Source organism: Thunnus thynnus, chromosome 21, assembly GCF_963924715.1.
Source record: "Thunnus thynnus chromosome 21, fThuThy2.1, whole genome shotgun sequence".
Taxonomy (NCBI): Eukaryota; Metazoa; Chordata; class Actinopteri; order Scombriformes; family Scombridae; genus Thunnus; species Thunnus thynnus.
The window spans coordinates 10,342,557-10,357,022 of record NC_089537.1 but is presented as its reverse complement, the minus strand read 5'-3'; the positions used below and the strand labels follow the sequence as shown (position 1 = coordinate 10,357,022).

General features: G+C 40.0%; 1 protein-coding gene across 1 annotated transcript in view; it reads left to right on the top strand.

Moving 5' to 3' along the window:
* plxdc2b (plexin domain containing 2b) overlaps positions 1-14,466 on the top strand; it is a 106,225-nt gene that overhangs the window by 72,833 nt on the left and 18,926 nt on the right. The window contains exons 7-11 of the mRNA XM_067577801.1: positions 476-575; positions 6,843-6,938; positions 7,151-7,232; positions 13,387-13,447; positions 13,556-13,709. Coding sequence (XP_067433902.1) covers positions 476-575; positions 6,843-6,938; positions 7,151-7,232; positions 13,387-13,447; positions 13,556-13,709 — 493 coding nt within the window. The remainder of the gene's footprint in view (positions 1-475; positions 576-6,842; positions 6,939-7,150; positions 7,233-13,386; positions 13,448-13,555; positions 13,710-14,466) is intronic.

Sequence of the window (14,466 nt, the reverse complement as noted above, 5' to 3'; positions counted from 1 at the left end):
AGCTGAGCAGAGCCATTAATGTCTTTTTACCTTTAAATATTCATTCCTGAGTCACTGAGTACTTCTGTCCAGTTTAACTCCTCTTCTCCTCTCCTATGGTGCCAAAACACCAGATACAAAGATGCATTGACCTAAATGCGTCTCACCAGTCTGGTCTTTCCTTTCTATCATTTGCCTAAAAACTAACATTTGTTTTAGCCTGTTTTTTGGTCTGTTTTCTCTGAAATAAGTCAGTTTTCACAAAGTTGTTGCTCATTTCTGTCCCGGCTGTGTCTAAAATGCTTATCCTATGCACTAAAGATGGCCATATGCTCGTTGAAGTTGCATAATGCCTCAGCAGATTCCTACGGGAGACCGTAATAAATTGGTTGAATTGTCGGTGCTGTCAGACTGCTGTGGCCTGCTCTTATTTTCCATCCTGTCTCAGACGGATCGTCGAGGTTCTGGTAATTGATTTTCCCGTCTTCTGTTTCAGATCCCCATTGAAGTGTCACAGATCAGCTCTGTCAATCACCCAGTGAAGGTGGGCCTGTCTGATGCCTTTGTGGTGGTCCATAAGATCCAGCAGATACCCAGTGAGTCTCAAAAACACAATTTTATATCTTACATTTGCTCACTTGAGCACAGAAAGAACACTTGAATTAATCCAAATGCAAACTTTAAGAACCCAGAAAACCCAGATAAGCCCCTCCTTAACAGTGATTGTCAAGCTTTGGATTTGAAGTGGTGTGCTGGAGACAGTAGTAAGACAGATATTCCACATTTGAAGAGCTTGGAAGGTCATGTCCTCTTTTAAAAATCTTTTCAAAACCAAAAACAGAAGAGCAAAATTGGCAGAAACAGATTAAACAGTGTGTTGGCGCTAACTAACTGCAAACATTAATATGTGCAGCTATATTTCTTATTAACAATCTACTTTAGACATTTTCCATAGCCAAATAGCATGTCACAAGATAACTACATAATATTGTTGGATTACAGACTAGAGAAAGCCCCAGTCAGGACTGGAACATCCACTCTGTTGGAGCCAAGATGCTACTATATCAGAGTTTAAAGAGTCTAAGTCTTTATAAGAGTCTTGTTAGCAGCTTTTTATATGGTTTGAGAATGTTTGCACTCCAGCAACACCATCCACAACTCATCCTCGAAGCCAAAAGCCAAATTAAAATTGAAAATATTGATTGAAAATGCTAATACCAAAGTATAATCAAACCTCTGTGTTGCTTGTCCAGATCAAGCCCCCAGGAAGAGCACTGGGCTGTGAAGCCAAGTTTACACTGACATTTGACATTAAAACTTCCGGATCCATCACGTGATGCACACTGGCCCAAAAAGCATTTTTCCCGCACACAATCATTGGAAAAGGAGTAGCGAGTGTGTTTGACCACCACAACCCCTGCAAAGTGACTCGATTTATTATCAAAATGTATCCATTTGGTCCAATAACATTTGAAAAGTCTAGAAGAACAGCACGATTAAATTATCTTATCCCCATTTAAGTGAGCAGCGAGCCAACCGGAAGTCAGCTGGCTCGCCCAGCAGAAGTCACTAGTGCACTTGGACTTGGGCCTAAAAATATAGAAATACAGGACAATTTTATGGCTTCATGCAACCGCTGAGCAACTTTCATAAGAATGAACTGGGCGCCATCTTTGAGTCCGGTATCAAGTTCTCCTTAATGGTCCAGATATGTTTTCTATGGTAGGCCTCCATACAGAATGAATGACATTTGAATTACATTGTTATTCATAATACTGTATTCTAATACTATGGCTTTAAACTTGTAGCTTTAATTTCAGTCTTTTAGCATGATATCATAGGCCTACGTAGCCATCACATGCACATTAGACCATTTTACATGTTTCTCATTTTTCAATAAGTCATGTTTGAATGGAAACACATAGCAACAGTAACTAAGGGTGGTGAGACTTAATGAAGCATAAACTTTCATTTAATCCATTAAGTTTCTCGTAAGTTTCTTGCATCATTTAGCTGACTGTATTGTTTCATCATCTTTTTATTGACCCTTTTACAGTAACTGTATCTCATAGCTTGAGTTCAACCTCGTCTGTTTCTGCTTTAGCTCCAACTGTCATCACTTCTTCTCCAACGCCTGTTGTTCCACCTCTCTGTGTGCAGAGCTCCAGATCGGCCTCTCCCGTTTGCTTTGGATCAATTTAGGCCCATTAATTTAAAGCAAACGTGAACAAAGTTGAGACACTTCAAACCTTTTCATCCACAGTCTCTTTTCTCTGTGGCTCTGAATCAAAGTCTGCCACAACAGTGAGTTGTCAAATATGATTTATTCAGTGATTTAAACTGTGTTTTGATTGCGTGTGTGAAGTTTGGATTGCATATATATTATACCTTTAAACCCAATGAATAAGAAGGGCTCTTTTTTGTCCTTCAATGGGCATCTTGTGATGTATAAATGTAACATGTAGTGAGACAAGTTTAAGTTAAGTTTAAGAGTAATACAACTCTTCAAAGCACCACTTCCTTTGATTTTCTGACATGGACTTTGCTTTCTGTCTGTGAAGGCTTTTTCTACAAAACCTCTTTCTAGAAGACTGCAGTTGGCACTGAGAGATTTGTATATTGAACCTGTTAGCGCACTCCCCCTAGACTTTATAAACCAAACTGTCTTTGATGCCTCTGACACAGCATGATGAAACCAGTGTGTGCAGCGGCTTGGTTATGAAGTGATGAAATCCTGACTGGAAGCAGATTGAGACCGAGATGGTGTGTTGAACATGAATGATGTCTCCGAGGAGAACGTGTTCTCCCTTTTTTTTCCACTCTGATAATCTTCTGAAATGATCACTGCGCTGATTCTGCTTCTCAAGGAACCAGAGCGCTAAATACACCAAAAGCTATTTTTCAAAAGCTGAAACTGAACTCTTTCAGATGCAAACAACTGAAACAATACCTGTCTTACCCTCATTTACATATAACACATTAAATCCAAATCAGTCCTTGATTTCAAACAGAAATAGACAAAAGTAGGCTTCTCATTTCTAGCATGTGACCTTCCATTTCTCAAGATAAAATGGCGACTGTCGCTGGTAAATTTTATCCACCAGTTGGTTGAAAACACCGTCTCTGACTGACTTTTTAATGTCTCCTGCTGGCTGATCTTAAAACACAAACCCTGTGAGAATGTGTTAAATATTTTTGCACAATGGCTACATACATGATATCATGCTAATTAAGACTAAGGCTAAAGCTACTGTTCATGTCTTAGGCAAACAGTCAGCATCCTCTCTAGTTGATGATTCATGTAAATAAACACACAGCTTTGAGATTATCCTTCCTGGTTTTAGCGTTACAAGATAAAAGGCTTTTAGGAGGAGGACTAACAGATGTGTTTGGCCAATGTAATGCCACTCAGAGTCCAAACTTCCTCAAATCCAAAGCACAGAGCTGCTAACCTAACCTTGAACTCTGATAGCATCTGGGATTGGCTACCAGTTACAGTTAATACTGTAGATTGTAAGCCAGTTGGCCAGATATGCTAACAATTGTTGCTTACTTTAGAGCAGATAAACTGTTTAATTCACTTAATACACTTTTGCTCTTGTGTTTTGGTGTTTGTAAAGGCTGAAAAAACTCTTTAGGCTATGATTACACAATCATTGTTTGTGAAAGGGGTTTAAGTGAATTACTAAAGCTACTTTCAGTCATTATAAACAAACTCAAACTCTTGCAGCAGCTGAAAGAAACAAGAAACAAGGCTTTGTTTTCTTGCTGTGCAGCAAACAGGTGATATTTGCAAAGTGCACAAGTTCATGTTGACGTCTGAAGGCAAAGGGCAGTATTTGCATCCTGCACTTGTCATTCCGAGACGGGTTTGACGTGTCCCGTGAGCAGCGAGGCAAAGCTTCTGTAGAGAAAGCAAATGATGCAGCACAGAAGATCAGAGGTTCCCGTAATAATAGTCCTCTTATGTGAGGATAATAATAGAGAAGAGTATCCATAGACGGATAGGGACTAACCTTTAGAAAAAGCAAGAATAAGCAGTTTTCATGGAGAAGTCGGACACCACAGCTGTTCATTTCTCTGCAGGGAGTCCCTCTGATCCCACAACCAGAAGGTTCAGTTTGTACAAGAGTTAAAGTTAAGTCCCCCTTTGTTCTTATACTGAGTATATACAGTAGGCGGAGGACTGTTCTTGCAGAGAAATTTTATTATTCATCTGAAAAAAATGAATATTCTGCTTCAGATCTCATTTGAAGGCGATTATCTTGGTGAAAGAAAAATATTTTGACAGATTTTTCATGACACATCAAGACAGTTATGCCAGATACTAAATGCACTCTGATAGTCGGTATGTTAAGTTTTCATGTCCCGAGTGCATTAAGCCTTCATCTTGTCAGGGACAGAAACAGACAGGAGAGCCATTGCCGCTACAGGCTTCACCATGGAGAAGTATTTCAACTAAGTGTCTCTGCAGCCAATTACAGCATAGCAACCATGGCAACCAGACAGCCATGTTTAATCCACTGTAGCTTCGTTTCAGATTAAAATGAATGAAACAGTTTACATTCCCTCCAGGCAGAGCAGGACCACAGCACATCCAGTAGAGGCAGAGATGAGAGGGGAGATTTGTGGGTGTCCTGTCGGTCGGAGTGTGTAATTAACAGGTCGGGTACAGACACATGTGAAGAACCAGGCGTTAATAAACTTTCCCAAGGCTAAATGAGATACTATTAGTCACACTGAGTTATTCTTAAAATGGGGTTATGAAGCCAAAGCCGCCTCCTCGCTTTTTATATCTTCTTTAATGTACCTGGATTAATAATCTTTATCCACAGCAGCAAGATGCCAAGACTTGAGCTATTAATTATGCACAGTGTATGGATTTTATTTAATCATTTTTTTTATTTTAAGATTTTAGAATTACTGTAATGCTCGGTAAAATTCATCTCATCGTAAACTCATCTGAGCTGAAACACTGCGATTTAATATATTGGACATATTAAAGAGCTGGAAGTGTAATGATGAGGATAAAGAGGTCGATTGAATATATTGTAATATTTTGTGTACAGCACAAACAGCCGGAGTGCAGTCTGACGAGAGGGCAGAGCGAGCCTGCCATTACCGCGCTATTGATTTTCAACTGTCTTCACATCACATTTCTATTGATTTCCATACAATTCTTTGATATGAATGAAGAGGCTGCCTCTAATTGTGATTTTATCCAAGGATATATGTGAGCAACAATATTTTTCCAATAGGTTTTATTGTTTAAAAGTGTAATAACTGTGCGAGTGTATTATCTTCTCTGGATTTAAATTTGAATATGACCCTCTTGTGCATAATTGATGACACACTTTTACAAATCCACCTTTATTTGATGGTATCAGCGGAAGTTTGCTAAATCCTCATTAGGTGTTGTTTATGCTGTGGCCAAGTCCAAGGCTATAATTGATCTGATTTGCAGCTTCCTTCCACCTACAAACCAGAGGCCATCCATGCTGTACAGTCTGCCCACACATCAGCAGCCCCAGGCTGGGGAAGTGACCTTCCTCTGGCCCCCACCGTGTCATTAGGCACCTGATAATCCCTTTGCTAGAGGCAAGAGGAAGTCAGTCACCAGGGAAGGAGAGGAGGGAAAGGAAGGGTGGTCTTATTCTCAGGACAGACTGAGCTGGCTCACGTTAGCTGCTTTGATCAGTTGTCTGGAGTGTAATCAAACCAAGCAGGTCTGCAGGGAAACAACATCCTCTCATATGGGAAGAACAATACTGGTGCAAGCTTAGCCAACAATTCCCACACCAAAAAATCAATCAACCAAGCGAAAGAGTAACCTTGAATAGTGTTAAAAGAACACTTTGACATCTGATTATTCGCTTTCTAGCTGAGAGCGAGACAAGAAGATGTATACAACTCTTGTATCCGTAAACTAAATATGAAGCTAGAGTCAGCATATAACCCCTTGTGATGAGATAAAACATGTTAATTAGTGAGCTTTAGGAGCTGATGCTAGATTTTTCTTTATGCTAAGCTAAGCTAATCATCTGCAGGCTGTAGCTTCATTTTTAACGGACAGCTGTGAGAATGAATAAGAATATATCCCAAACTATCCCTTTAACTTTTAAACACTTTCAGCAAATTACAATATGATATGATGGATGAGACTCGCAGTGTTGCACAGCCATAGTCTGGCATATTGAATTTCAATTTTGTAGCTCACTGGTCAAGCAGATACAAGTGCGATAAGAATTGTCATGAATTGAGCGATGCACGTTGCAGATTTACTGACTCCCTCCTGGAACAGCTGTACAGAAGTCACATAAAAATCCACTTAGGGTTCAAGTTAACCGCTATTTAACAGATCTGATAAGATATAACACACAGAGAGCCTTTTTGACTTTAACAAAGGGTGCATGACATCCTTCCCTTTCTTCCACTTCCAGTGATGCCAGTGAAGATGCATGGCCAGCAAAAGCAAGCAGCCCATTTTACACGGGCCCATATGAATTATAAGGGCCAGAATGCAATGAGAGTCAATGATGTGTCCAATCAATCGCTCCATCTTACCCAGGCTGATGACTTGCTGTTACAGATGACTGGGAAGGCAGCCTTTCAACAGGGTCTGATTGATATCAGCTCCCAGGGGAAATTGCTACCGTCCATTGCCAAGTCGCGGGCTGACATTCGGGCACAAAGAGAGGGGAGAAATAAAGTGCTGTGGTGGCATCGCATTTGACCTGATTCTGCCTGCCGCTCTCTCCCCTCATTCTTCAGGGACCACTTGTCCCAGTTTTTATCTCTGGGTGGAAGATTTGTGATGGTTTGTTCTCTCTCTCACTCTGTACCCCTCTTTCTCCAAAATATAGACGTGAGGCGGAGGACAATCTACGAGTACCACCGCGTGGAGCTGACAAAAACCAAGATCACTAATTCTACAGCTGTGGAAATGATGCCTTTACCCAGTAAGAAGAATTTATTCTAACAACTTTTGGCTCAGTCTCAACACTGTCCACAACATAGCCCTCTGAACAAGTATTACTAGATGGATTCCTTATCGTTATACAGCCTAAAGACTTTTCCAGCTGAACAGCGCTTTGGCTGTCACTTAGGCTATTGAATACATGACATGCTTGACTTGAGATATTTGACTTGTTTTGATCTTTCTCCTCTCCAGCATGTCTCCAGTTCACCAGCTGTAGCGCATGCGTCTCCTCACAGATCAACTTCAACTGTAGCTGGTGCCATCGGCTCAACAGGTTGGACTTTCAGGACACTTTTTACTCTCAAAAATGTCACTTTTTAATACCTTACACACCTGCCATCCCAACATATTCATATTCTCAAACCCATTAACTCAGGTTTGTACATATTCTATGCACAAACACAATTTTTTTGTTAAGTTTATTCAGTGACGTTTTGGCTCATTTTGTTGGAGTCAATTTCATTATAAGTTCCAATCCTTTTCCTCACTTGTCAAGCCTTTAAAATTGAATCTTCCCAACGTTTATATCCCGCTGCAAGCTTTTGTAATCATCTTGCAATATGTGCCCGCTTTCTTATTGGCAAAACACACTTGGGAAAACAAATCTTTCTTATCAAGCAGACAATGTTCTGTTAAATGTGGCCGTTTATATTTGTTTCTAAATCAGAGAACTCATACACAGCAAGGTGCAGACGTGACGTGAGCTTCAATGAAGTCCCTTAAAGCACACTCTCCACATCACACTCTTATGAGATAGCTGGAAATGTTTGGTACAATGTACTGGAGAAGAGTTATGTGACATGTTTAAATTTGTAGTTCATATTTACTTAACACAATTCCTCCTTCCTTCAAGAATTGTAAAAAGAAATCTATGACTTCTTTTTAAACCCTGTGCTGGTAAAAAAAAACCCTTTAGATAACCTATACTAGCCACCAAAAATTACCCTATTTTATACGTTCATCTGTGCTATCCTTCATCATTAATGTTCCTACAAATATAACAGACATTTATGGGAAATGCGGTGCAACACTGAACTAGCTTGGCATGCTTTTAAGTAAATATTCCAGCGGTATGAGCGGTCTCTGGTCTGCTATCACTAGGTCAGCTCAACAGCACTAAACTGAGAGAGCTACAGTTGCAGTTTTTATTTGGAATTATACTGTATAATATTAGGAAAACACCAGTCACCACAGGATGACTCCAGAAATCGTCAGGGTTTTGCATACTTGAGCAAAAACAGCAGCCTCCTGGAGTCCAGACAGTCTGTAAATGTCTCATGCATGCAGTAAGATGATGAAATTTCATTTTTTTTTTATCAATTAAATGTGTGTGATGAGCAGGTTGGCACCTTGCACAGCAGCCTCTGCCATCAGTGTATGAACGTGTGTGTGAATGGGTGAATGTAAATGTAGCGTAAAGCACTTTGAGTGTTTGGAGGACTAGAATGGTGCTGTATAAATGCAGTCCATTTACTATTTAAGTGTGACTTTTCCTCTGACATCAGGCAACCCAGACAGCAGCTCATTCTGACATTCATTCAACTCACACCTGTTCTGTCAACCTCTGCTCCCCTTTTTATCTTATCCTTCCTGCCTCCCTACACTTCAAACAAAAGCAAATATTTGAGCTGCTAAAGAAGTGTTAGCGTTCCTCCCCAGTATTTCCTGACAGCTGAAATGTGAGCCGCAGTAGGTTTTTGTTTTCTTTTGGTGGAAAAGAGTTGGAAAAACAACAACGAGGAGAAAAACATTTTTGGACAGATAGTAGAGTGAATCATCCACAGAAGTTAAGAAAGTCCAAGTTTCAACTTGCAAATCAACAGATGTTCACTGTCCTGATAAATGCCTCCCCATCAGACTTTGCTGAAAATGTTCTTTGGAGGTTGTTGTCGGGTTTTGCTCAGTCTGACTTGGGGCAGCTACTACGTCTTCTCTTTTGTATGCTGCTGCATTTCGAATGCCTCATGCATCAAATATTAATCTGCCACTCTTTCATTTTGGAGTCATCATTTATTCTGTGAGTAATGTGGATGACTGGAGAAATGTGCAGCAATTCTGCTCTGTCCATTGAGATTTGTTATTTAGGACTAACATGGGGTTTTGGATTTGACTTTCGCTCTGCTCTGCATCTTAAATTCTTCTGCCTTTGACAGAGACAAACTAATTTACAGTGTAGCGACATGAAGTAGTGTTTTCCCTATCAGCAATTTATGGAAGCGTTGGAGAGATACTGTATGCCTTTAGCAGTGATCTCATTAAGCTGTATTTTAATTAGCTTTCTTACTGTGTTAATATTTGACTGTTCAGCCTTACTCTGCACTTTGTATCCTTCAGCCACTTCCTTTGAAAAAGGCAAACATGCTCTAAACACGCACTAATTAGAAAAGCATGGCGGCCTCTTTGGCTGCGGGGTTAATGAAAGGCGCTGACATTTTAAGAGAACAACCCTAATGAACTTCTCTCACATTGACGTGCTGAGAAGGTGAGAGCACGGCGCCGCTCTCATGCTAAGTTCCAAAGCTAAATCAGTTTGCTGAGTCTAATGTGTGCAGCTGGTGCTGAAGCGAGTTAATAAAGTATGCCAGATGCCTCAGTGGACCCGCAGAGGGCCATAACTGCCTGTGCAGACGAACGTTGACGTGCTTAGAGGAAAGGCAGAGAATTGTTTACTGAAAACACACAGCTGTGATGCATCGCAAATGCAGCTCATAGAAAATTAATGGTTGTTAAGGAGACAAATATTGAGGTTTAATAAGTCTCACTCCCAGCAAAGTGTTATTGCATCCTTTTATGTCATGAAATTGCGTAATCAAAGGCTCAGCATTGTTTTTTAGCTGTCATTGCATCGCCAAACAATCAGGAGTGGAAAAGATTCTTTATTCAAGTAAATGCAGTAATTCATCAAAGTAAAAATACTCTTTTACAAGTAAAAGTACTACATTCAAAGTTTTATTTAAGTAAAAGTACATAAGTATTATCAGCAAAATGTACTTAAAGTAACAAATTAAAAGTACTCATTCTGTCAAATGACCCATTTAATAGTGGTGTAATTTAATAGTATATGAACATAATTTCTAGGAGACAGGGTCCATATATTATATATACAGTTATTATCACTAGTGCAGTAACGTGTGAGCGGGCAAGTTTGCTGTAATTGGTCGAGGTGAATTTTAACTATTTTATTTAGTGTTGGGCAGTTCATTCTGCAAAACCTCAAACTTCTAAAGAGATTTGTAAATGAGCTTATTTTGCAGTGCAGTGAGAGTATTTCAACATGTTTTCAGTTTAAATCAACTTGCTTAAGAAATGCTCTTGAAATGAGTCTCTATATCTTGAAACAAGAAAGAAGAAAAAAGCCGAATAATCACAACATTCGTTCGATTCCAGCAGCAGACCTTAATGTAGTTACATGTCGTCCTCCATCTCTCTCTCTCCGCTCATTTCCTGTCATCTCTGTACTGTCACTGTAATAAATACATATTTAAAAAAGAATAATAAAGTGGGGAAATGTTTATTTTAGAAAATTCTTGAAACAAGTTGAAAACAAGTTGAAATCATCCTACTACAAAGGCAGATTTTTACAAACTTTTTTAAAAGTTAAAAGAAAATAAAACTTTCAGAACTAGAGAAAAAATATCTTCCTTATGTCAAGTAATTTTAGTCTGTAATTGGACTAAAATTACTTGACATAAGGAAGATATTTTTTCTCTAAACATTGCATCATGTTTTACAAGCTGATCATATGTTTTATATGAAATATCTGCAAAAATAACCATTAACTACTGTCACATAAATGTAGTGGACTTTAAAAATACAATATTTGCCTCTAAAATGTAGGGGAGTATCTCTGAATTGTACAGTACTTGAGTAAATGTAATAGATTACTTTCTGCATGCAAAGAGTAAATTCATGTCTTCCATTAATTTATTATGACATCTCAAGACGTGGTAAGAAACCTAATAACACAATTTATCCATTCTGCTGTGAAAGTGAGAAACCTGAAGAGAAATATTCTCCCTCATGGGTTCATTTATATTCAAATGAAGCGCCGCAGCCCGTTCCTAATTAAAAGCACCGTGGCTCTCCGCATTAGATGGCAACTAGCTGAGATAGATGCCATTCAGAAGGAACAAAAACACGAGCTCCCCATCGGGACAGGTTAGACCAGACCTGCTCTGTAATATTGCGTCTCAGTCTGTTTCCCTCTGCTGCCTCTGGGGGGAAAAGTGGGGGATTAAGCAGAGGAATCTGTCTCGCCTGATTGAACAGATGAGGCTGAATTTTTTGGGGGGAAATAAAAGGAATGGGATGATTAGAGAGGTAGAAAGATGAAAATGGACTCCTTCACACAAAGCCATTACCATAACAATATGTTCACTGGAGAAATGGGGCCTTCTGGGGATGTCTAAGACTCTACTGGACTCATATTGTCCGTGCAGCAAAAAGCACAGAAAACATTACTGCCTTGATATTCTGCACTGTGAGTCGGTCATAGCTTATTTTCATTTGTGCACAGTAAGTTTTCTATACATTTCCCACCTGCAGTGACAGCACTAATCATTTCAACTTTGCTGTATTTGATGAGCACAGTATGTGGGTTTACTGCTTTGCATACTAACTTTTCCTTCCAGACAGGATATGTGGCAAAGGGCCTAGACAGAAAGACTGAACGATGGGAGCCTGGCGGGTTCACCGGTGGGCGAGTTATAATTTTGATCCATTTACAGCATGGAGGATTAGTAGCTGCCGCCTCAATTACTGTCTGCCTTTTGAGGTTATTAGAAGTCTCGGACCGTGATACACAGTCTGCTCAACAGCACCCTTATCCCAAGGCCCCATGACCCATTGAACTCCCCCCTCACAGATCCTACATCTTCATAAAGCCGCTCCCTCCTTACGCTCCCTGGATCCAGACCTCAGAGGGAGGTAGGGAGTGGGAGGTGCCGATGTTTGCCTCTCAGCTTGATTCAGAGAAGAAAAACCTGAAATATTATTATATTAAATGATAAATCATCTCTTTGACTCTTATGATTGTGGTTCGAATTGCACCACACTCCAACCAATTTTTACAAATCAACTTGTAGAGTACTACTCAGTTTGTGAAAACAGTTGCATAACATCCTCTGTGGCTCTGGAGAAGCTTTTGAGAAGCCACGCTAGCGGCATAGCTCTATGGATGGCAATGTTGGTCTGTCTGGAAGTGGTTCAGTCCACCACTTTGGCCCAGACTGAAATATCTCAACAAACTTTTGTATAGACATTCATTATACCCAGAGAATGAATCCTACAGACTTTGGTGATCCGCTGACGTTTCCTCCAGCACCACCATGAGGTTGACATTTGTGGTTTTGAGTGAAATGTCTGAAGAACTATTTTAAGGATTGCCACGAAATTTGGTTCAGACATCCATGTCCCAGTCAGGATGATTGGTAATAACTTCTGTCATCCGCTGACTTTTCATCTAGCGCCATCATCAAATTTTAACTTATTCAATCCTTTGGTTTATGGGAAAATTCTAGCAAAGCTAATAACATCCCCATCAGCTTCAGTAAGACTTTGTGTTTAGTGCTAATGTTAGCATGCTAACATGTTAAACTAAGACGGTAAACACTGTAAACATTATACCTGCTTAACATCAGAATATTAGCATTTTCATTGTTAGCACGTGTCACCAACTGGTTTAGAGTCAGTGACAAAATAAAGGGAATCATACATGAATAAAATAATAATAATGTTAGTCAGTTATGGTCAGTGATGCATGCAGTGTGTGGATGAGTGTGGTGTGTGATGCATGCAAATGAAATACAAAGCCCCTGACCAAGCTAGCTGGTAGAGGCCCAGGAGGAGGAGAAATGTCAGAAATGAAGCCACTTAAATAGTCTGAGGCCCAATTTACTCAGGTGTAGACAGTTTCCTGACGTCTCTCTCCAACTAAAACCAACAAACCAACCACTTTAGCAGCAAGCAGAGAGAGAAAGCAATGACGCATACAGTATGGTAATATGCTGATGTTAGCATTTAGCTCAAAGGTCCTCTTTTTGTAGCTTTTAACTGCATCTGGATGTTATTGTGTTCCACATCTTGTTCCCAAAGGTTTAGAATCAACTTTCATGCACAAAGTCTTCACTTTGGATTAAGTGATTGATTAATTGGTTATCAAAATTGTTGTTAATTGGGGTAGCCTGGTAGAAAAGACCCATACCGTATAACTGCAGTGTACATTGTTCAACTCCAGCTGGGACTTTGGGTGCATATCATTTCCCCCTCTGGCTCTCCCATCCCTTTCTTGTCTTTATCTTCAGTGTCACTGTCGAAATAAAGACCACATTTTCTCTCGACCAATCCATCAACAGATCAATTCATTGACTAATCGTCTCAGCACTGAATTACACTAAATTCTGACTGACTGTTGTTTCCTCTGCACTCAGATGTTCCAGTGGCTTTGACCGCCATCGGCAGGACTGGGTGGACAACAGCTGCCCAGATGAGGTGAGTGGTCACGATAAAGACATACGATAAGCAGCCATGACTTAAATGTAATGAATAACCTCTTACATCCTCTCACATAATTTTTTCTTTTCATCACTCATTTTTCAGACTAAGGACAAGATGTGTGACATCATCGACACCACGTACCTCTACCCCTTCACCACCACGATTGTCGCCAAAACAACCTCCAGGAGCAAAGAGGCCACCGCGGGCAGGGAGACGCCCTCCACCTCGCACCCTCCCACCAGCGTCCCAACTGAAGGTAATGCAGCAAACAGACAGCTGGAACAAGGCGTGTTAGGCGTAGGAGCCCAGAGCTTTCTCTCAAGAAGTGATGGATGCTCTGTTCTGACGAGGTGTTAAATGAAGCGGATTTGCTCGAACTGTTCTTTATTGGTATTGATGTGTTTCCTCTTTTACAACATGCGCAAGACACTCGCTTTTGGAGAATGCATCAATATGTAGTGTAGCTCTCCATTTGAGATAAAAATCATTCCAGATGGCAGGCAGTGGGGCAAGGCACAGCAGCTGTGTTTGTATCAACTTTTAAACAATGCAGATTGAATTAGGATAAATCTCAGCAGTCCAAAGTGCTGTTAGATGCAGCTACACAAAGTTGTTATCATCTCATTCAGCTCTAACGGCTTTTATTCCTGAAAACTTCTTCTTGGCAATACATTTGATAATGTTTTAAAAGTATACTCATCCTACTATTACTCTTAATCATCGTTTCAGGTTAATTATAAAGCAGTAGCTCGATACTTTACTGTTAGGGCCTGTAAAAGGCTAAATGTTTCAAAGAAAATGAGATTGAGCGCTGGCTTTTGTTAAAGTAAGTGGAAAGTCACTTTACAATCATTACGGAGCTCAGTAAAATTGGCTCGATCTAATCCAGACTTTGAGGCTTTCTGAAGCCTGTTATTACCTGTATTCTCTCTCTTTCAAGGTCTCATTTTACATTTAAGGACTCTTTCTTGCCATGACTGTGGCTTTTTAGAGAAAAAGAGAAATCTAATACA